At 41.3% G+C, this 23,233-nt stretch overlaps 1 protein-coding gene across 2 annotated transcripts in view; it reads right to left on the bottom strand.

Annotated features, from left to right (window-relative positions):
* The window catches only part of DNAH6 (dynein axonemal heavy chain 6), a 127,789-nt gene that overhangs the window by 90,627 nt on the left and 13,929 nt on the right, over window positions 1–23,233 (bottom strand). For both annotated transcript variants that reach the window (XM_083718044.1, XM_083718045.1), the window contains 19 exons: window positions 23,053–23,169; window positions 21,695–21,895; window positions 21,394–21,514; window positions 19,789–19,940; window positions 18,038–18,190; window positions 14,610–14,861; window positions 12,911–13,039; window positions 12,579–12,692; window positions 11,939–12,082; window positions 11,019–11,231; window positions 9,721–9,813; window positions 7,852–7,971; window positions 7,013–7,193; window positions 6,123–6,219; window positions 4,792–4,987; window positions 2,822–2,986; window positions 2,282–2,395; window positions 1,681–1,806; window positions 1,442–1,597 (listed from right to left, as the gene is read on the bottom strand). In XM_083718044.1, the coding sequence (XP_083574170.1) occupies window positions 1,442–1,597; window positions 1,681–1,806; window positions 2,282–2,395; window positions 2,822–2,986; window positions 4,792–4,987; window positions 6,123–6,219; window positions 7,013–7,193; window positions 7,852–7,971; window positions 9,721–9,813; window positions 11,019–11,231; window positions 11,939–12,082; window positions 12,579–12,692; window positions 12,911–13,039; window positions 14,610–14,861; window positions 18,038–18,190; window positions 19,789–19,940; window positions 21,394–21,514; window positions 21,695–21,895; window positions 23,053–23,169 (2,844 nt within the window). The remainder of the gene's footprint in view (window positions 1–1,441; window positions 1,598–1,680; window positions 1,807–2,281; window positions 2,396–2,821; window positions 2,987–4,791; window positions 4,988–6,122; window positions 6,220–7,012; window positions 7,194–7,851; window positions 7,972–9,720; window positions 9,814–11,018; window positions 11,232–11,938; window positions 12,083–12,578; window positions 12,693–12,910; window positions 13,040–14,609; window positions 14,862–18,037; window positions 18,191–19,788; window positions 19,941–21,393; window positions 21,515–21,694; window positions 21,896–23,052; window positions 23,170–23,233) is intronic.

Below are 23,233 nucleotides of genomic sequence, written 5' to 3'. Positions count from 1 at the left end.
ACACAATTGTATTGCAGTATAATCTTCAACAGTTTGCACATTCCGCTCCTAAAAGCTAATAGCTTTAGTACGTATGAATTAGATCACTAAAAAAAAGTTCAGCCATTGGGAACATAATTGACTGAAGACATCTGACATATGGCCCAACACCAGTAGAAACTAATCCCACTAATTTCTATCAATAATGTACAATCCTAAATCACTATAGACCACGGTGTGCCAAATGACTTCTGGACCACCACAAAACTTTATGACTCTTGCCTCTACATTGCAACATCATGTAAATTAGGCGGAACATCTGAGGATGTGACCCAAACATCCAAGAGATAATCCTGGTCCAGCCCATTCAGAAGTGTGGTTTTTTTGGCCAACCCAATACCTCGAATTGGGCCTGACATTAAACTGGTAACCAGTGCTGGTCTTTAAAAAAGCTGGATGTGAAGATTCTGACTTAAACACTTCAGTAATCAGCGAGCGGCATTGCGAACCAGCTGAAATTTCTGAAGTTACTGTTGAACAGTGCTGAAACTGCTCAGGATTCATGCACTAAGCAAGAGGGAAATCATAGGAGCCAGTGAAATCTGCCTGGCACCTTCAGTGACAGGCTTTCAGGACCAGGTAAAATGTACCTTTTACCCACACTTCAGATAGACTTTAGATAGTGTTGTTTTGCTGTTAGTGTGGTGCTGTACCTTTCTGCTGCTGTTATGGGGGGGGTTCTTTGTGTGTTTTTATGAACTTCACATGTTTTTGTGTTAATGTGTTTATATTATAATGTATTTTTGTTACACTTAGGTTTTTTAATAAGTTATGTCACTTGCAGACCTTTTTGAATAAAAAGCAACCAACAAGCTTAAATAATAATAGCAAAAAAAGAGTTAATTCAAATAAATAATAATATTTGGAGCTTGTTCAAATCATAATTTAATATGAGATGGTTAACTTTGTTCAAAATTTTGTGCATTGTTCAGCTATAGGTGGGGAGCTGCTTTTGTGGAGAGTTGAAGGAGACACAAAGAAGCCCTTATTCCACTAATTCACTTATTTTGTGACCTCACCATCTTACTGGTCTAAACAGGTTTCCAGGCTATTTGCTGTGCTTCACCTGCAAGAGCAGGCTGAACAGACATACTAGTGAAGCAACAGAAATTAGTTCCACGGACAATGATGTCTCTACTGTGTCACCTTCAAATCTCTTAAAAACTATTATTAGTCTACAGCCCTAGAGAAAGGTAATCCTGAGCTGACAACTTATCCCTGCAATACCTTTCCCCCCCATAAGTGTACATGATGCTGTAACACATGTTTATATGTCTATACAGAACAGTTTTTAAAAGCAATGTTATGTAAAGGTGAACACTATTTGTTAGTATCTAACAGAAAGTTCCAGTTTTCGCTTACATTTCATACTACATACATGAGGTTGAGGGCAAGGTCTTACCGTGAGTGGGGTTATCACTAATCTTGGACATGCACCCAAGTATTCGTAGGCATAAGTGTACTGGGATAAAGCCATTCTAGCTACACAGTTATCCAGATCCAGGTCCCAATAGTAACGCAGTTGCCTTTGCCAATCAAAGTTGTCAACAGAATCTACCTTTACAGAGAATATACAATGTTTATTAGATGTTGATTTTAAAATTGTAACTGCACAAACATCATTTAAAAATTCTAATGTACCTTCTGCTTTACAAGTTCGGTAACAATGTCTCTTGCATGCACATCTATAGTTATGAGTGCTGTTATGATGTTTCTGTGGAGCTTGGGAAGAATGCCACGAACTAGTGAAGCCAATGCATTTAATCTCTATGAAAGGAGAAGAAATCACAATGTTAGGAAACATTTTCCTATTTTACTCAAGACAGTAACGTTTCAAAATAAAAGTGCTGTATCTACTGCCAATGTAAGCATCTGCCTGAGCAGCATCATGACCAGCTCCCAATGTCCCCTCCTCATTCCTCTATTACCCCCCCCCCTTCCTAACCATGTGTTCCACCTCCACTCAGCCCCCTCTCACTAGTTGCCCCTACCTTCCCACTGCCAGAGCATATCCCTATTCTCGGGCATGGTGGGGGAGGTCAAGCCACTGCCTCTCAAGGGCCCCCTAATCCAAAAAAACCTTCACTCCTCAACAGAAGAGGGGAGTTAGGGTTGCTCTCTCACGTGGCCATCTCCTGGAAACTGCTACCCGGGACAGTTAATTTGCCTTTTAAAATTATGTCAAACAGCTCCTTATGATCAGTTTCAAAAAAATCCCCCCTCCCCCGGTATGAACACTAACTTCAAAGTTTTCCTTTTCAAATTCTTCCAAAGCTTCTAAATGATCCTGTTCCTCTCCTTCTAAACACTGAGTCAGATCACGGCACCACATGAGCTGAGAAATGGTCAGCACAACCTATGTAAAAACAAAGCAAAAACAAGGCAGAATAAAGGTAGAGGCATCCACATCTGAGAACTGCTTTCATTAACACTGTGCTCCTCCTTTTGTTACATAAATCCACTTCGAATTTCTGTTCCACAAGCATCTTCCTTTTTAGTGCTCTTGTAGAACAACTGTTTTGCATGGTTCCCATTGATTTCAAGAGCGCTCATGCAGGAAGGTGATAGTCTTGGTCTGTGTCAAATGGTTCCCAGCTCTGGTTCAGTATAAAAGCAGCAGCATAAAGTAACCAGGTAAGCTCCAAGTAGAAGATACTTTGGAGATATATTGAACTTTAAGCCCGTAACCAGCTCAAAAAACCAGTATGTCCTCAAGACAAAGCAACAAAGCTCTCCCCCAACCCCCCGCCCCCGCCATAAAGCAGTAACTGAGCCTGGTTACCTGAGAAGGATGTCCAGCGACAACCCAATGTACTCTCTCCTTCGTCTGATAATCAGCAATGGCAGCTTTGCTCAGGCGTCGAAGGGAAGCGAACATTGCTTCTTCAACTTTACCAAGCCAGTCTTCAACATTTCCTCTGGCTTTAAGTCCTTTCCCTAAGCCAACCTAGAAAGGCAAGTCTTGCACTTACTATGAGGGTAACTTGGTGTTTTTTTAACTGATTTCTCCTTAACCGATTAAAGACACAATGAACAGTCATTACAAAAACCTTTACGCAATGTAGTTTTATTATTTCAAATATATATAAAATACAGAATAAATCTAGGAACACTAATAATCCTATACCATGAATTATAAACATTGAAAATTACTTTAAATAGTTAAACTTCTTAGGTACCATGAAATCATTACTACACCATTCTATTACATTCATTAAGTTGTGTACTTCATAATACTTTCAGACTAGATTTAAAAATTTTAAATAGCATGAATAGGCTATGTAGATATTCTACCACTGGTCTCCAGACATAATAATAATAATAATAATAATAATAATAATAATAATAATAATAATAATAATAATAATGCTGTCTTCTCTTTGATATGTGCTTAGACTCCAACTCTCTTTTAACCATTCTGGATTTTTCGGGTCTGCATCAAGTTTCTTCCTTTTAAAGAGCCCTCAGAACTGCAAAGCATTTTCTTTTAATCAGCATCTGCCTCATCAGTTTCTCAGGTTATTTGCAATTTTATTATCACCCCCCCCCCCATTCTCCATCTCATGGCTCACTCCTGGGGCTTTCTTTCCCAGAAACCCATCAACCTTTTCCTGTTTATCTGTCTCTCCTAAGTCCTCTTTGCCTCAAAGAATGTCGTGACCCATTTTGCTCCTTTCCCTCCTCCAAGTTTCCCCTCCTCTATCACTTTCTGTGGCACTTTGAACAAGGGTGAATTTAAGGCAGTGCAGCTGGTTACACCACACTGGGCACCGAGCCTAGGGGATGCCGCAGGACATCGCAGCTATCAGGTAGTGAACTGAGCAGAACGGAAAGCGAGAGGAACCTTCCCACATTTCAGAGCATTCTGGTGCAACCAATAAATTGAATCCAAGATGGGGCTATGCAGACAAAGAGGGGGAGCTATGAAGAGAAGATATCCAAAGCAGGGACTGCCAAGGACAGGGTGTAGGCATACTTACTTTATCCAGCACAAGTGAACTTTTGCCATTCTCTCGTATGGGAAAAACTAAAATGTTGGACATGAAGATGGCACTGCAATGACAGGTAAACCTTCCCCCGCACTTGACCCTAGGCTGCCTGGGTCACAGACACAGATTCTACAGGAGTGTCCTCTTCACCTTTGGCGATCATTCATAGCCGAGTAAGATTGTCTTCCATGAACACGGTCTTAACAGTGAGTCAGTAAGTGACTGTGGAGGCCAATTCTGGATCCGCATGTTCCTCCTCAGTGGGGACATAGGTTTCAGGGCAGGAGTTGATCAGTGAGCTGGTTCCATAAACCATCATGGCAAACTATGGGTTATGGCATATCATAAACAAAAATGATGTTCCTGTTTTGCTCTGCCCTGGGAGCAACAATCAATGGAACTTGTGGTTTGCTTCTTGCAAAAAAAAACCCATGAGTGGAAGGTAAGGTTGATTCTTAAGTTTACTACTTATGGTTTATTTGGAGAAAAACCACAAGGACTGGTTCACACATCATGCTAAATCAAGGTTTGCTGCTCACAGCCCCAGGAAGGGTGGAATAAAAGCAGTGTGATTCAGAAGCACACACTGTTACGCTGCTTGCTCATGGTAAGTCATAAAATTCACCTTATCATAATGTGTATGCATTAAATACAGAGGAGCAATACACTTCCTACCCTCCCCACATAACACTTCCTGCTGTAAAGAACTTCTCTCCCCCCCCCACACACAGAGGCATTTTGCTTGAGTTAAATAATTGCTTACCCTCTCACCTTCAGGTGACAGCATTGCTAAAATATCATTGGTAAGAACCTTTTCTTCTCCTTCGGCTGGAGCCATATAGGCAAATTCTAGTTTAGCGATTGAATCAAAGCACTTCCTTAAGTGAGGCTGAACAGCTTGAGGATTGCGAGTCTGAGCCAAAATCTCCAAGAGCTCATCATTGGATAAAAAGTAAAATCTGTTTGTAGATAATTTTGAAAGTGTTAAAAATGCAACTATTTTTTCATGGAGTATTTTCATCTGCTAAATTTCAAAATGTATTCTACACTGAAGTTGTGAGGATAATTTGAGGCAGCAGACTTAATTTGTCTTACAGCAATTTCATTCATTTCTGTAAAACATGCTTGTCTATAAATGTATTTTTAAAAGCCTGTGGATTAAGTAATTAAGTTGTGCACTATTTCAACAAGCACAGTAACAAAACAGTCACGGGCAGGGAGTATGTGGGACTAAAACCAAGAGGAGCATGATGAGGAAGTAGAAGACTTGAAACTATAAAACAGACAGATAATCAACAGAAAAATACTGTAAAGGCGGTTTCAAGAAATAAATATAGGAACTTAAGAAAAGCTTGAGGCGAAAAGGATCACAAAGGACCTTCCTTGCCCACTACAGACATGAACAGTGAAATAGCACAAACCCAAACCTGAATAGGAGGAGATAGGAGATAAGAAATGCGTTCAGGTGATCTGCTCTAGGTGAAGACAGGAAGTGCTTCAAGGGAAGTGAAAGCCAAGCACTTCCTTTGAAGCTACAAAGTTCCTTCCTTCCTTCAAGAGGCGCCAAACCCACCTGGACACACAAAACTTCCAAGAGAGAACTTGCATTATTCCCTGGTTTAAATCAAGGGTGGGGAATAGATGTTACTGGACTTCAACTCCCATCAGCCCTAGCCAAGGTGGCCTATGATGGGAACTGGAGTTCAAAAACATCTGAAGAGCCACAGGTTCACCACCCGTGGTTTAAATCAAAAAGCTACAAATAAGATCCATCCAAAGTTAAGACTTAACACTTCCATGTAAGTCTATGGGATTCAAATGTGCTTAATTCTGATGGGATTTCACCTCTACGATTATACTGAATAAAGATTTATGCAACATCCAACATTCCCTTTTCTCTCTTCCTGCCTGTAGCAGCCTCCCCCCACCCCATAAAACTCTGCTCCAGGGAGTCCCCTAGCCCTGAGTGTTGCTTCATGGGTAGGAGAGGAAGGGAAGGTTTTATTGTGGTAGCAGAAGTCCATTGGACATTGCAATTGGCTATCACCCAGAGTGTAGATGGTTTAATTATATTCTTATTGATTCTTAACTAACCTGGGGAAGATTACTCTCTTAGATTCCAAATAAGCTTCCAGGCACTTCTGAATTTGATCAAGAAGTGCATTGTTATTCTGGAAGGACTCTAAAAGGCCTGTATCAAAGAAACAATAATTAATAAAATTGCACAGTGAAAATGGAATGTGTAACAAACCTAACAAGGAGTAGACAGTAGGAAGGAATAAAAAACAACTGCTCAAGGCCAAGGCAGAAAACAGATGGGGGAGGGTGTCTAATGGACAAAGATCTGTGTTTCTGTCTTTAGGTAAAAGAGGAAGATTTGGCATACATCACCACCTCTGCAGAAACAATAATTTAATAAGCTTGCACAGTGAAAATAGTGTGTGTGTGTGTGTGTGTGTGTGTGTGTGTGTGTGTTTATTGGGATGAAAAAAGGAAAAGATGGTTTGTGATATACAGAAAAGCTTCCAACTTTATATACTGTCTTTGAAATCCAGCTGTTTAAGCTACAAAGGCACAAGTGTCGGTACGGCTGGAAAACAAGCCAAACCGTGGAGAAACAAGCCATGGTTTGTTGGACAGTCTGTGGGACAACTTGTGGTTAACTCATGGTTTGTTAAACAAACCATGGCTTAGTGCTATGTGCAAACCAGCCCAAAAAGTCAGAAGAAAATTGCATATAAGCGAAGAAGGCAAAATGGCAGGAATAAAATAAACCCTGCAGTCAAATGAAATACGAATACAGAGGGACAACCTGAGGTGTGTGTGTGTGTGTGTGTTTGTATGGGCCTCAGGCATTGCAGCACATGGCTTTTAAAATCATACTACATGCTTAAGTTACAGTAGGTGTGATTTGCATTTTCCAGCTATACATAACATTGTTTTGTTATAATCAAGCATAATAAAAGATTTAGATCTATTTAGACCTGGCTGAGTAGCTGCTCGGAGGGCATTAGGCAGACGATTAACTTTTCTCATAATTTCTTTCCATGACTTGTCCACCTGCAGGAACATCTTTGCTTCTGCAGGCAGCTGCCTTTGAATATCAGGAGCACTGAAAATGCTTTCCAGGTAGAGCCAGTTTCTCTGGCATGTCAGCCATTCTTCCTACATCGCACAGGGGGTAGTAGATCAGGGCAATTAAGACAATTACAAGAATGTCAAGGTGTCGTCATTCTCTGGAGCACATTTCTATCCTGTTCCTAAATAATCTCTTCTATTCTGGTATCCTTTTTGAAGGCTGCAATATGCTATATTGATGTTTTTAGAGAAGTACTATTCATCATTCCTCCAGCAACATACAACTAATTTGTAGAAGCAAAAAAAAAAATATGAATACCTTATTTTATAAGTAAAATTGGGATGATTCTCCCCCCACCCCTGCAAACAATGCTGAGCTGCAGCTGCCACTTCAGTATCATCTCCAAATAGCACTTTCACACTTTTCTGTTAACTCTTCGCAGATTTAAATAATTCAGTGTCTTTTGCAAACACTGTTGCTGTCCTACTTACATGCTTTTGCAGGCCATTACTGAATAAACCATAAAGAATCAATACTGCTTCTATAGATGGATATGAATTACATGGTCATCAACCATCCTTCCTACCGAGGTATGTTACTATCACCAAGTTGATATTTAAACACTCTCTTGTCAAAGGTAAAGGGTAACTTCTAAGAAACAGTAGCATATTCCAAGATTACTTTCCCTCTTTTATTGCTAACACTAAAGGCAATGAGCATGTTTTTAAATAAGGTGACACTCACCAACGTCTGACTGAATAAAGAGAGTTGCTTTTGCCATTCATCAACTCGCGCCTTGAGAGGGCCTACGTATCGTGAAGATGCTATTGTTGCTACATTGATCATACTGTCATCTAGAATGACCTTGAAGGAAAACAATAAACAGAATTTTCAATTTTGACAACTGAATTCCCAGCAGTAAATGGCTAAATACAAGGTATGACAATTGTTCTCTCAGTCTCACCAATTAAAATGTGTTGTCACCAATTAAAATTAGCCCAGACTAGTTTCCCAGCTAACGTGTTAGTTGACTGATCTACTGGTTAAATCAATTAAAGCTGCAGCCCTAATCTTTTCAAAACCACAGGAAATTAACTCCTCCCTCTATAATCTCTTAGAAATGCCAGTCCATGGATAGACTTTCATATCTATATGGAGAGCCACCAACTCCAGAAAAGATATGTTGCAGCTTCCTATTGTTGCAGACCAGAAACTAATAAAGTTTTTTTTTTGCAATATTAAAATGTAACACTTAAGTAAAACACTTTCATACTTAAAGTCTCTGCAACAGGTCTGTTACTGAAATCAAAACTTGAATCCCAATCATAATAGATGTGTGCAGTTGCAACAAAATAGTGATTTGTGTCAACATAGCTACAATCATGACATGCTTGTTTAGTGGGGCAAGCCCATTCTGTTACTTCTACTTGACATGGGACTATCAATATTAAAAATTTAATACCAGATTTTAGGCATGTAGTGTTGGACAGACATGGCAGAAATCAACTTCATGCTAGTCCAAATGCTTTGAACACGCACATGAAATTGTTCTGTTGTGCCATAGTGTGTTTGGCCAGCATAGCAATGCCAAATTATGTTGCCCTGTATAGGGCAGTTTTTAATGCTTGATGTTTTATTTAATGCTTGATGCTTTTACAATTGGTTGGAAGCTGCCTAGGGTGGCTGGGGCAACCCTGTCAAATGGGTGGACTAATACTAATACTAATACTAATACTGATGATGATGCCATAGGGACATGATATCTTCCTATGTTGGCTCATGATGCCAGCCAGTGTTTAGAGCTGGAACTGAAGTTACTAAGCATAAACCATTTGATCATGGCAAATTTAAGCACTTGTAAGCCCAGGAATTTCAACCAGAGAGCTAAGCACATGCTCATATCTGTCCCACTGATTTGAACAAGCCAAACTAGGTGTGATGTAAAAGGTAAAGGTAAAGGTACCCCTGCCCGTACGGGCCAGTTGTGTCCAACTCTAGGGTTGTGTGCTCATCTCACTTAAGAGGCCGGGAGCCAGCGCTGTCCGAAGACACGTCTGGGTCACGTGGCCAGCGTGACAAAGCTGCTCTGGCGAGCCAGCACCAGCGCAGCACACGGAAACACCGTTTACCTTCCCGCTATAAAGCGGTACCTATTTATCTACTTGCACTTAGGGGTGCTTTCGAACTGCTAGGTAGGCAGGAGCTGGGACCGAACGACGGGAGCTCACCCCGCCGCGGGGATTCGAACCGCCGACCATACGATCGGCAAGTCCTAAGCACTGAGGTTTTACCCACAGCGGTGTGATGAGGCTGCTGTAAATATTTTTTTCCCCATGTATATGCACTATTCACATACAAAGCAGGCAGTAGAATGGCTCTATTTAAAAAATAGGAGTCTGTAGAGGAAGGGACTAAAACTCTTCCCTGCCTTGCACCAACCCATTGCACTCTGTTGCTGGAAGCTTTGAAAAACCCTGCTTTACTTGTGAAAAACTGTACCATATCTTGTCATAAATTAAAATTAAAAAATTTAAAAACCTGCTGAAACACAAATATATGATTTTAAAGAATTTTGGGGCTTTAAAACTGACAGCTTTAAAAGCAGTTCCTAACCTGAATGTCATCTGTGCCACCCAGGATAAAAACATCTTTTGAATCGCGATGAGGAAGGACAATGAATTCTGTCAATTTCCAAGAATCATCCACCTGGTCGGGGGGAAAGTCAGTTTATATTAGCATTGAAAATAAGTTTGATAAACTGAGTTAAACCAGCAGTTTAACTCAGTAAAACGAAACCAGTAAAACGGGGCATCCCAATACCCTGGTGTTTGCAATGTCTACTGAAAATCTGTTGTTCACATATTTTCTATACCAAGCAAAATTTATTCATTATTAACAGAACTGAAAGAAGCAAAGGGCCTTTTTCTAATTAGCATAGAAGGTCGCCAGTTGGGATCTGTTTCCCACTAGTGGTTGAAACAAGAAAAACAATTGTTAAGGTAACCCAGTTCTGTTTTCTGCCTTCATTGAAGCAGACTTGGTTTTCTTGGCTCTCCATCATTTCTCGTTCTCCTCAGGCCAGTGTGTTTTCTCTTTATGATTTGCCTGTACTTTGTGTGTGTTTTCTACTCTTTGCTTCAGTGCATTTTATGCCTTACTTAGCCAAGTTTTCACTTAGAGTTTACCTTAGCCCTTCTCTGTTTTCCCTTTAACATCTCTCTTAATTTTTTTTTCTTTTCAAACAGTGTCCTGTCATTTTTTTGCCTATGTTTGTCTATTAATGTGATTATCTTGACACTTTGTGCCTCCTCTGTACTTCAAAACAACAACAAAACTGTCCCTTTTCCCTCTGTGTACGCCACCCCTCTGTTCTCCTGCTATCCCTGTATTCCCCACTACTTTAGCAGAGGCTGCTCCATGTCAGCCAACCCAAACTATTTATTCATGGGGAAAACACAACACTCCAGGTCCATCACAGCCTTGTCAGGCACATGAGTTGCACAAGTCTCTGCAAATGGTGGCAATGGCCCAGAGCGTTCAGTAAGTGTGCTCTGAATCGAGGATTCGGTAAATGAAATATAGATAATTTATTTACTTGCTGTTAGTCCAAGAGGGTGCGGTGAAGAAGAATAAGAGTTGGAATTGATATCCCGCTTTATCACTACCCTAAGGAGTCTCAAAGCAGCTAACAATCTCCTTTCCCTTCCTCCCCCACAACAAACACTCTGTGAGGTGAGTGAGGCTGAGAAACTTCAGAGAAGTGTGACTGGCCCAAGGTCACCCAGCAGCTGCATGTGGAGGAGCGGGGAATCGAACCCGGTTCCCCAGATTATGAGTCTACTGCTCTTAACCACTACACCACACTTGGTGTGGGTGGGTGCAGGTGTTTAAAGCATCTGATTAAAAAGTACCTTTCTGAGAATTGCCTCCAAGGAAGCTTCTCCTGAAGCTTGTCCAGAAACATCTTGAATCTCCTGAGAGTAGTCAAAAGCATTGATCTGAACGAGTCTCTCTAAGGTTAACGGGTTTTCCATATCTATCAGCTGTGCGCCAACTATTTGTTCTATAATAGCCCAGTGTCTGGGTCTCAAACAAGGATTTCTAAGGTCTGTGATGGCAGGAACCTGAAAGAGTAAGGTGCACAGAATTTTAGTTTAACTTTTTCTTGTTAAAAATGCGCAGATGATCAACAAACTGCCTATACTTTCACGATAACACGTGTTGCACAAGTAGTCTCTGTGGCACTTCATAATCTTTTTGCACTACAGTGGTACCTCGGGTTAAGTACTTAATTCGTTCCAGAGGTCTGTTCTTAACCTGAAACTGTTCTTAACCTGAAGCACCACTTTAGCTAATGGGGCCTCCTGCTGCCAGAGCACGATTTCTGTTCTCATCCTGAAGCAAAGTTCTTAACCCAAGGTACTATTTCTAGGTTAGCGGAGTCTGTAACCTGAAGCATCTGTAACCTGAAGCGTCTGTAACCCGAGGTACCACTGTATTATATAAATCAATGATTTTTTATAAGGAAACAAGAAGACTAGAGAAACAAAAAGGCCCCATCAGAGGATGGCTGAGTGATTCCAAAAACTCTAGTCTAGATAGATATTTATACTAATGAAATGGCCTGTAACCTTTTGGCCTTATTACACTATTCATTTTGACAACTCTTCCATTTTGTTTTAGGTTGCCTGAAAGCCATGCCTTTAAGGTGCTTCGTAAATAGTCACAATGATGTTACAAGTAAGATGCAATCTGAAATGTTCATTTGAAAGGGATCCTTAACAAAATTGCATATTTTCTCCCTTGAAATACACCTGGAAGTCAGTTGTACCTTTTCTTTCATTCTCTCCACTTTCTCCTTAAGCAGTGGCACAACATTATTAGGTGGCAAGCCCTTTTCCAGCTGATTGACAAATTTGGCATACTTGGAAACTTGAGAATTCAGGTTTTCTGGATCCAAGCTATCGAATTTAGCCTGTGGGAAGAGAGTATACAAAAAAGCTTGCTTAGTCTATGAGGAAAACTCAATTTGCTTATTGTAAGATATTTCTTTCAGAATAAAGGGAGGGAGTTAAATCAATACCAAGAATGACAGGCAGAAAAAAGCTAAGTTCCTACATCTACTTAGACAGAAGTAAACTTGACTCTATTCAATGGTATTTATTACCAACTGAATGTGTGTAAACTTTGCAGCTTTAGAGAACAACTCATATACGTTATTCTGCTCTCTCAGGCCTAATATAGTGCACCAAACAGATCCATCATGTGGCCCTGACCTCACTGCTCCCCAGCAACATCAGTGCCGGGAGAGCAGCTCTGCTTCATTGCAAATAACTACTGCCTTTTACTTACCCAGCACATAAATAGTCATCTCACTACAAAACCCCCCAAATCTTTTTAAACACAATATTCATAATTGTAGCGCAGGTTCTTTATACTTGATCATCTCAAGAGCAATGTATGCAATTTACCTCCATCCACTCATCTTCAAGTACTGACCATTCAGACAGAGAATCCCATAACAGTTGTTTCAATTTCAGCTCTGCACAAACTTCCTCCAAAGCATCAAATCTTGTCACTTCCACCTTCGAGTGGGGTGTAAATAACAATAATAATAACAATAGAAAATAATAGAAAATTCTGTATATTATAAAACGACTATCATATCCTTGAAGAAAATACCCTAGATATAGCCCTAGACATAGATATAAACATAGATATAACTATAGAAATAGATAAGGCTCATTCTCTCCCAACACCCATTTCATCCTCACAACAGACATGGAATTGGAAACCAATTCACCTTGAAATTCTTCTGATAGGATTTATATGTAAATGCACGTTTCTGTAGCTCATCAAGAATAGTTTGCAGCTCTGCTAGAACTTGTTTCACTCTTTCCTGGTCTGTAGCTATATCCAAAATCTGAGGATCCTGTTAAAAATCAAGAAGTTGCTTTACCATTTAGCTTTCATAAAAGTTTAAACAGAAGCGCTGCATGTCAAACTATTACAGTTAAATCCAGTGGAGCATATGATCTCTAACATGCAGTGCTATGCATATGCGATGAGTTCCTTTTACCCGTTCTAATTCCTACTGCAACTTTTCTCTATATTAACTGCTCCTTTAATACATAGGCAAATAGTTGCTTAACTAAGCTAATAGTGGAGGGCTTGGCCAATACCTCAGTAACTGTTCACAGGAAATAAAAGCGTTTAAAGTGCCCTTTTGCTGTGTTTTGGGTTTTCCATGTCAATGGGCAGAGCTCATGTTGCTGGCCATTCAGTTTTTGCCGATTTGAAAATACACCCTCTGTTCAAATTTATTAGTTATGTTGGGGCCGTGAATATTTCCCTTTCATTCTCTGCACGCCACAAGTTCATAAAACAGAATTTCAAATTATGCCAAAGCCCATTATAGCACTTACTCTATAATCCAGAGAACTTTGTGGAGTTAATTTATGGCTAATGCGCTTTGAAAATATTTATTCAGTCATTCGATTTATATACCAACCTTTATTCAAAGGTCCCAGGGCAGTGAACAACATTAAAAACATAATTTATGTGGCATAGTAATAAAAACACAATAGACAGAATACAGAATAATAAAATGATCATAACAGCAGCTCCCCCGTAGATTATTTAATGGCCAAACTCCTGGTTAAAGGGGAATGTTTTTGCCGAGTGCCTAAGGACATGTAATGATGGCGCCAGGTGAGCCCCTCTGGACAGAGCACTCCACAGATGGAAAGCCACCACAGAAAAGGCCTGCTCCCATGTTGTCACCCTCCGAACCTCTCGGGGAGGGGGGACGTAGAGAAAATACAGGTACAAAATAGAGAACACGCAGCTATAAAGAGTCAATACAATGTCCAGAACAGTAAAAATTAAAAACATAACCGTGGCTGAGTGAAGTACAGATGTTGCTTGTGGCATCTTCAATATTAAGAAACAAATACTGTATGGAGTGATGAGTATACTGATCACTGATCACAAAACAAAACATCAGTTCATTGAGAATGGGGACAGTGCGAAACATGCCTAGTCCAGGCAAGAGGGGAATTCATCAGGGAGAAGGCAAATATCCCTCCATTGCAATGCATGAGTCGTTGGAGGTTTGTGTAATACACCATTGTTGGTTATAAATGTTACAAACCTTGGCGTTCTTGTTGACCCCTGACACACCTAAAACCAAGTCCATGGGTCCAACAAACGCACGGCTGACTACTTTGGCTGGAACTGGTTTTCCCGATTCCTAGGCAGGGGTCTTTCCCAGCCTTGCTTATCTGACAGTTCCCTTTATTTCGAGGTACTAACGACTGAACCTGGGCTTCTGCAATCGCAGCATGTGGCCTGCTACTCAGCTGGGGATCTCATGTACTGTACTTTCAGGGCACAGTGCTGGAGAATGTTGGTAGTGTCAAATCACTAGTAAACAATACCAGAAATCCATAATGGCAATTCTATAGGATATAAACATGGGGGGGAAATTATTGTTTCTATACCTGAGCAAGGTGTTTGACTTCTTTAACTTCTAAATTTAGTTCCTGAACATCTAGGTCTAGGAGCTGACAGAACCTAGCAATGTTGGCATCTCTTTCACCCACAGATTTGTCAATTGCATTTCGGACAGCAACGATGGATGGTTTCAGACTCGAAAACAAAGCAAGATCTTCAGGCGGAGTTGGCACTGCATATAGTTCGATAAGCTGATACATCTTTGTTACGACTTTTGAGTCAACTTCAAGTGTTTCAATCTGAGGGGGGAAATCAGTTAATTCTTTTGAAAATGTGCTTCCACAGAAAATCTTCAATACTGGTGCTAATATTCTAAATTGCCACAAAATGTTACGTTAAAAGCAAGAGGAAAAACTGGCACAAAAGTCAACTCCGGGTTCTTTTAAATAGTATACAGGTAATTAATTTTTCCTACCAGGTCCCAACATTCTGTGACATTCAAGTATGACCAAAGACTGGAATCCAGAAAAGGGGTAGGCAGAAGAAAGGTCTATGCTGACAGCGACAGGGATGATTCACAATGGCTAGAGTTGCCAAAGACGTCAAGTAGGGTAAGTAGGGTAATGGTGCTCTCCCATATAACTAAATATTAGCCTTTCCCCCTGAAAGCAGGGACCTGCCTGACACTTGTGACCTGGACCTACACATTGCATCCAGCAGGTATCTATGCAATAATACAAGCCTTATGGGGAGCACTTTGCTAGTTCCTTATACTAGTAAGTTTCTTTTTTTAAAAAAATAATATTTATTAAAAGTTTCCAATTACAACAAAATAAAAAACAAAACATCCAAATTTAAAATCTTGTTTTCCATAACATCTTTCCAGGACTTCCCCTCCCCTCCCCCTCTTGTATTCCAATTCTTACTTATAAATTCAGCAATTTCTTATCCCAAATTTTGAACTTATTGTCATTGACCCAATTTAAAAATATTTTCCCATCTCCTAGAATCGACCTGTTCCCTTCCACGCGTTCCCCCCTTTAACATACATTACAAATTAAAATATAATGAAATAAAATGTAGTTTAACACCCTTTGGATTCCAAATTTCCCTCCCCCTTTTCCCGGTTGCGTTCCCAAAATTTATCAACATCTGATGTCTTCCTGGAGCTCCCACAATTATTTAAGCCATAGTCCTTTACCAGTCATCTTTAATTTCGAATGTCCAATCTTGGAAGGAGTCTGTCTCAAAAAGGCCCATTTTTTACATCCAGATTTTTATACATTAGGAGTAAAAACTCCAATTTTATTTCTTTAAACCTTTCAAATCTGGATGTCCCAAATGTTCCCTCTTCCAACTTTATCCAATTCTTGTTATTCTTGTTATTCTTGTTGTTCTTGTTGATCTCTCTCCTTTTCTTTTCTTTTTTTTCTTTCCTTTCCTGTTTTCCTGCACAAATGTTCTAATTCCAAAAGCTTCAAATTCAGCTGCAGAGGCTCTGTTATTCAGGAACGAAACATAATGCCAAGTCCCTTCCATTTTTCAATAGATAAGTCTATTGTCTTTTAGTATGTCAGCCTCTGTAGTCAAAATAGTGTTCCATTTCTGCAGTTTCCCAGGAGATAGAAAGTTCTATTCAAATTCCATGTCAACAACTTGTAATAACCCTCGGCTCCTCTAGGTGGGTTGCAATAACTCAGTTCCCTTCCAGATCACCCCAATCAGTCCAAATAACTTGTTATTCCTTGTTTTAAACAATTTGTATCCAATTTATAACAAATGTAACCGGCAAAGTCCTTGTAACAAAGTTCTCATTTTGTTCTTCTGCTTTGACAGCTCTTTGACAGCTGTCAAAACCTCTCTTTGTCTTCTCCCGGCGCTCTCGCAAAACGCTCCCAGGGTTCGGGGGGGGGGGGTTACTTTTAAATCAATTCCACTTTTCTCCTCCAGCTCAGTCTTATAGTTTTTCGTCGCGAAATTAATATCTTTGTAAAAATAGGGTTGCACTCGATCTTAGATGTCAAATCCTTTGCTTTAACTCCTCTACAACAGGGGGGGGGCTGACTTCCTTTTTGCGCCTCCCCCGCTCGCTCCGAATTTTTAAAAAATTTATCCCCCTTTTTAGTCCAGGTTCCAATTACTCACGGGTTATTCTTTTAGGTCCAGATTTTCAATAGAAGAAGTCAGCGCTCTCCGTCGAATGGCATGCGGCTTCGCTCGGCAGGGGAAGCGGAGGACTCAAAGCACCACCACCCCGTTACCCGTTCCGTAGCCTTTAAAAAGGCTCCTTCGCGGGCCGGGGGGGAGCGCAAAAGGTGCCAGCCGAGTCACCATGTCCATGGGTTTCAGCGCCCATGGTTTTTGAGGGTCGCCGGCGCGGTAGGACCCAGCCCCTGCCGAGCAGGCTCCCTCTGGAGCTCGGAGGGAGTCCGCCATTCGGCGATGGCGCCAACCCGGAAGTCCACCTTATACTAGTAAGTTTCTGATGCCACTGCTATTTGCAGGGCAGGAAGGACACATCATGCAATAATCATACATTTTGGAGAAATAAGGTAAAGGTAAAGGGGCCCCTGACCATTAGGTCCAGTCGTGGCCGACTCTGGGGTTGCGGCGCTCATCTCGCTTTATTGGCCGAGGGAGCCGGCATACAGCTTCTGGATCATGTGGCCAGCATGACTAAGCCGCTTCTGGCAAACCAGAGCAGCACATGGAAACGCCGTTTACCTTCCCGCCGGAGCGGTACCTATTGATCTACTTGCACTTTGACGTGCTTTCAAACTGCTAGGTTGGCAGAAGCAGGACCCGGGCAACAGGAGCTCACCCTGTCACGGGGATTTGAACTGCCGACCTTCTGATCAGCAAGTCCTAGGCTCTGTGGTTTAACCCACAGCGCCACCCGCATCCCTCTTTGGGGAAATACACAGTCTCAAATTAAATGCAATGCCTTGTACAGTGGTACCTCGCAAGACGAAATTAATTTGTTCTGTGAGTTTTTTCGTCTTGCGAAGCACGGATTTTGGAAAAGCTTCAAAAATCACCAAAATCTTCAAAAACCTCAAAAAAGGCTACCACACCGCATGCTATGAGTTGCTCCTCGAAGTCAAGTCGCAACTGCACCCCCTGAATGCACCCTGGGTATTAACGGTTTTAAGAAAAAGGAAACAAACTTGCAAGACGTTTTCGTCCTGCGAAGCAAGCCCATAGGGAAATTCGTCTTGTGAAGCAACTCAAAAAACTCTTTCGTCTTGCGAGTATTTCGTCTTACGAGGCATTCGTCTTGCGAGGTACCACTGTACTGCATTCTTATTTCTTAAGGGAAATTGAATGGAGCACTGGCCTCTCACTTAAACTATCTATATAGCTAGCTAGGTAGATGACTCCAGAAGGAAGCAAAGCACAATTCTTTTCCGCTGTTGTGATAAGTATTTTCCAAGATGGTAAATGCTACCTAGTAGGAGCACTATAGTGAACTAACCCGATCTTGTATTTCATCAAGGAACGTCAAGCTAAAGACATATTCTGTTGTTGTAGATGGATAAAACTCCAGTTTAAATTTAGCATCATTTGCCTCAACAAGAATGGCAGTAACCTTTTTCTTTGCAATTACAGGAAGCATTCCATTGATAACCTGGAATAAAAAAAAATAATGACAATTTCAGCAGAGAATGAAAGTTTCATCAGGGCAATGATGTCTAACTCACAAGAATCAGTTTCTTAGTCAAGACTTTGCACCTTGCAATACATCCATTATTTTTATTTATTTTTTATTTACATCAGGGATGTACCACTTAATATATTAAAAATGTCTGTAAGTGGTGTACAGAAAACTGAAGCAATTAACAGCCCGCTTAAACAAAAATATTACAAAATACAGTTATGTATAAAAATGTTACATCATACAAAGGTAAAGGGGTTGCGGCGCTCATCTTGCTTTAAAGGCCAAGGAAGCCAGCATTTGTCTGCTTCTGCAGACAGTTTTTCCAGGTCATGTGGCCAGCATAAATAAGCTGCTTCTGGCGAAACCAGAGCAGTGCACGGAAACGCCGTTTACCTTCCCGCCGGAGCGGTACATATTTATCTACTTGTATTGCGTGCTTTCGAACTGCTAGGTTGGCAGGAGCTGGGACCGAACAATGGGAGCTCACCCCGTCGCGGGGATTCAAACTGCCGACCTTTTGATCAGCAAGCCCAAGCAGCACAGTGGTTTAACCAACAGCGTCACCCACGTCCCCTCATACAAAGTTACTAATACATATAAAATTGATATCAATTCATTTTCCTTCTGTCACACCCTTCCTCTCTGGGTTCTCACCCATGGTCCAAACAAACTCTCAGTCTCACAACGAGAAGAGTTCCTGGGGGGAAAACAGCGGTCCAAAGGGTGTCCAAAGTATGGGAAGAGCCCCCAGTTCTTTCTTCACCCTCTGTCCCCTCCTCTTCCATGTCATGTGCTAAACAAAAAACTTAACAAATAACTCTAGCAAAGCAAAGCCATGATCAGCCAGGATGAGATTCTGAATTTGGTGAATCTTTCCCGGTTGAGCTCAGGCACAGTTGGGGCTCTGCCAGCATAAGTCTTTCAGCTCAGTTGAGCCAGGGATATGTCAGTTAAATCTCTCACCCCCAGCACACCTGGGGCTCAGTAAGTGGAACTTAACCCAGTGCAAGTTCCCAAAACAGGAAGAGGAAACAGAACAAGGAGAGACTGACACCTATTCCAAACCCCTTTCAGATCAGCCACGTGGCATAGAAACCCAGTAGAACATGGCCTGCAAACAGGGTAGTGTAAATCAAATTCCTCATGAACAGAGTTTGGAATAGGAGTAGCCTATGCTGGCTTAATTTATGCTGGTGTTAAGTTTTGCCAGGTTTCTAGTCACTAACAGTTTTGCCAAATGTCATCTGATTATTGTATTCCTATACTATTTTCTCTTCACTGTCATGTGGTTTTTTTTCCACCTGACATCAGTGATTTTCAGCAATCTGTGGCTCAACTGTCCTCAGTATTCTCCAAATCTGGAAGTTGTTATGGCCAAGTTCTTGTCAGGCCTTTTAAGATTTTCAAACATCTTTTGTTTTTGTTTTTAATTTACAAACTAATGTATTTCAACACATCGGAACTATAACCTGAGGAAGCAGAAGCCACTATCTTAGGTTTGTACGGCGCCATTTCACTGCCAAATTGAGGCCTCCCAAGTTTGGTATTAAAGTGATTGATAGATTTACCTCCAAACAGCGCTTTGGTGATGGAATCAGTTTGTCTTTCAGCTTTTGTGCATCTATGAGGAACAAGCCTATGTTCCTCTTCTGTTTAATGGCCACAGCTTCTTTGTGTTGTCTGTGATACTTCTCCAGTTGTTCGGCAAAGAATTTAACATCTGTTTATTATAGACAAGATGTGTAATTTCATCATTACATTTTCAGGTGCTTTAGAGAAACATTTCCCCAGTTGTCTTCTATATTCAGTCGGGGTGGGTGCAATATCCTGACCGCCATCACCCCATTGGCAAAAGAGGAATGGTAGGAACTTATTATTTTATTAGATGTGTATATCGTCCTTTATCTGTAGATCTCAGGGAAGTTCACAATATAAAAACTTGTCATGAATGTAGATTTCTTCTAATTGGTAAGTGGAGGGCAACCAGAGTGAGTTATCTCCTCCCATTTGATCTACAGGCAGGGCTTGTGGAAATTAAGAAAGCTTCCTCCCTTTTGTGTGCAGGAAGCCCCTTGTAGCCCTGGTACATTATGAAGTTGAAACATAGAAAAAGTTTGAACAACTCCCAGCTCCATGTGCTTAGCATGGGTATGAGAAGTAGAAAAGAGCAAGAGGAAAGCTCCCTGAGTGCTATAGGAGCAAAGGGGGGGGGGAGGTAATGGGGGGCCCATGCCTCACTTGGCAACAGGGTTCACTACTTAGCTTAAGGCAAAAATACTCTTAGCCAACCTCTCCTCCACCAACCCCGCATTTAAAAAAAAATATGGTGACTCCCTTTCCATGTTCATTAAGTGCCAGAATAACAGGGGACAGAAAATCTCTGGGAGCAGGGGGCAACTCCTGCCAGAATGATGCCTAAAAGGTGAAATGGAGAGAAACTCTTAATAAAAACACCTTATCTCTGAACAAGCAGGAGTACAGTTAGGAAGGATTTCCTCTACCTGAGAGGGACTGGGTTCATGGGCTAAGGCTGGGAGAATAACAGCTTGCCTAAGGCTGCCTAGTGAGTTCATAATTAAGCTGCAATTTGAAATGGGGATTTCGTAGTTAGTACATCACAACCAGTTCACCATACATGTATAAGAAATATAAAGGTAAAGGGAACTCTGACCGTTAGGTCCAGTCACAGACGACTCATCTCGCTTTACTAGCCGAGGGAGCCTGCATACAGCTTCCGGGACATGTGGCCAGCATGACTAAGCCGCTTCTGGCGAACTAGAGCAGCACACGGAAACGCTGTTTACCTTCCCGCTGGAGTGGTACCTATTTATCTACTTGCACTTCGTGTTTTCGAACTGCTAGGTTGGCAGGAGCTGGGACCGATCAACGGACGCTCACCCTATTGCGGGGATTCGAATCGCCGACTTTCTGATCAGCAAGCCCTAGCTCTGTGATTTAACCCACAGCGCCACCCACGTCCCAAATAAGAAATATAGGATCACTCTAACAGAACAAATTTCTTCTGAAGATCACCTCTAAAGAATCTCTGTTGTCAGGAATGTTATGAAAACTATATGGATGTTTGCTGGCATAATACAGCCTGCTAAGCAGATCACTGAATGCACTACTGAGCGGCTTCAAAAATACCTAGCAAGCTATGAAACAAATTTTACCAGGTTCTTCTTTCTTCAGAGCTTCCAAATCAAGGCTTTCATTTTCTTTGAAAAATAAACGAAACTTTTCAAAAGTAGATGCATACAAGTTGACTGCTTCAAATCCTGAATAGATTGTTTCCTAAACATTAACAGAAAAGTATTTGATCATAATAATATCGAGAGCAAGAGATTCAGTAAGGGACAAGTGGCAAGCTGGGGTGCATATTTACTCATAAGCTGACATGGGGAGTGGCACCAGCTTGCCATTTCAAACAGAGAACACGAATGTAAATAGGCTTCCACAAAAGGTGGTCTATACCTTTATTTGTGAGATAATGTTCTGGAGATGTCTATCATCTTTGAACATTATTGACAAGCTTGGTCCTTCACCACATGTTTTTTCTTCAATTTTGTTGTTAATAACAGGGCGAGTAAAAGCATCAAAATATCTATCAGGAACAAGGTTTGCAACAGATAACACAGTTGCCTGAAACTGATTCACAATGTCTGACATTCCATCCTGTTGGGCAAAATAGAAGAAATGTATAAAAAACGCTGGTTGTACTGGAAGAATCTGAAAATGAAAAACAATACTTAGTATTTGTATAGCGTTTTTAAAGCGTTCAATGCTCTTCACACATTACTGTTGCAATATTTACAACGATACCGCAAGGTAGGCATTATTATCCCCATACTGCAGGTGGCAGAGTGGCCTCAGGCTGAGAGAAGGTGTGTTGCCTTCATGAAATAGGTAATATTCAAAGCATTGGGTTTCTTGTATTTAGCTCATTCTCCCACCCACTATGTTGCAATGCCTATGGGAATCTCGCAAGCAGGTCATGAGCCCACTCATTTTCTGGTATTCAGAGGCATACAGTCTCCAATACTGGAAGTGCCACATCCCTCTCCTCAGCTGGGAAGGAGCTCATATACACAGTTACGCTGGGTCTCAATCTCAGTGTAATATCAGAAAACCCTTTCCCCCTCTTTCTGGAGGAGAGGGTCTTGGCAGTGGCGGATCTTGGGGTCTCAAATTTCAGTGGTGCTCTGTGCGACACCCAAATTCGGCGCTCTTCCACCTCTCATGCTCCATTCTAAATAATAATTGCAGCGTTCCAGAGACTCTGTGCCCGGTGTGACTGAACTGGTTGTGCTCCACTAAATCTGCCTCTGCTTATGGCAAAAACAAACCAAGACTTGCTGATCCCTGATCATCATTATTTTGCATCGATGGAGAACTGGTAGGTCTACGAAGAGGTCCCCATGGGTCCTTCGGTATGAAGGCTGGCACTCCTGCCTCTGAATACTAGTCAGATAACTTTGCTACATGGTCACTCCTCTCTACAGCCTCTGTCACTATATAGAAAGCCCCTTCACATGCTTCCTTCTGCAGTGCTGCTACCCCCATTCCTGTTTACCTGCACCCAGATGTGGATCATCCAGTTAATTGATAATGGGTGAGCCTTGCTCATTTTGTTTTGCCCTGGATTCCCAGCAACACCGGGCCAGATTTCAGGCCAACTAAGAACCGTGACCATCAAAAGCTCACCCGAGAGACCCCTATGCATCCCAGACCAATGTCCAATCAAATGCTATATCCTGCATGCAAAAGTAGGGTTAGGATGACAAATCAAGTTTCATACAGCAATCTAAAGTAAAGTAAAATTATTCTTAAACCTGGTAATCCTCCACAGTTGGTTCAAATAACAGAGCATTGATTTCTAAAATTAGCTCTAGAAGAAACATGGGAGTAAGTGACTCTTCGTCCTCCGCTCCTATAATCACTGAAGTTCCCTAAAACAAAACAAAACAAAATCAGAAAATGAATATAAGTTCTTAGGTTAGAAACAAGATTTCA

The sequence above is a fragment of the Podarcis gaigeae genome (genome assembly GCF_964106915.1).
Source record: "Podarcis gaigeae genome assembly, chromosome: 17".
Lineage (NCBI taxonomy): Eukaryota > Metazoa > Chordata > Lepidosauria > Squamata > Lacertidae > Podarcis > Podarcis gaigeae.
The sequence above is the reverse complement of the archived record's forward strand: the minus strand, read 5'-3'. Positions and strand labels throughout refer to the sequence as shown.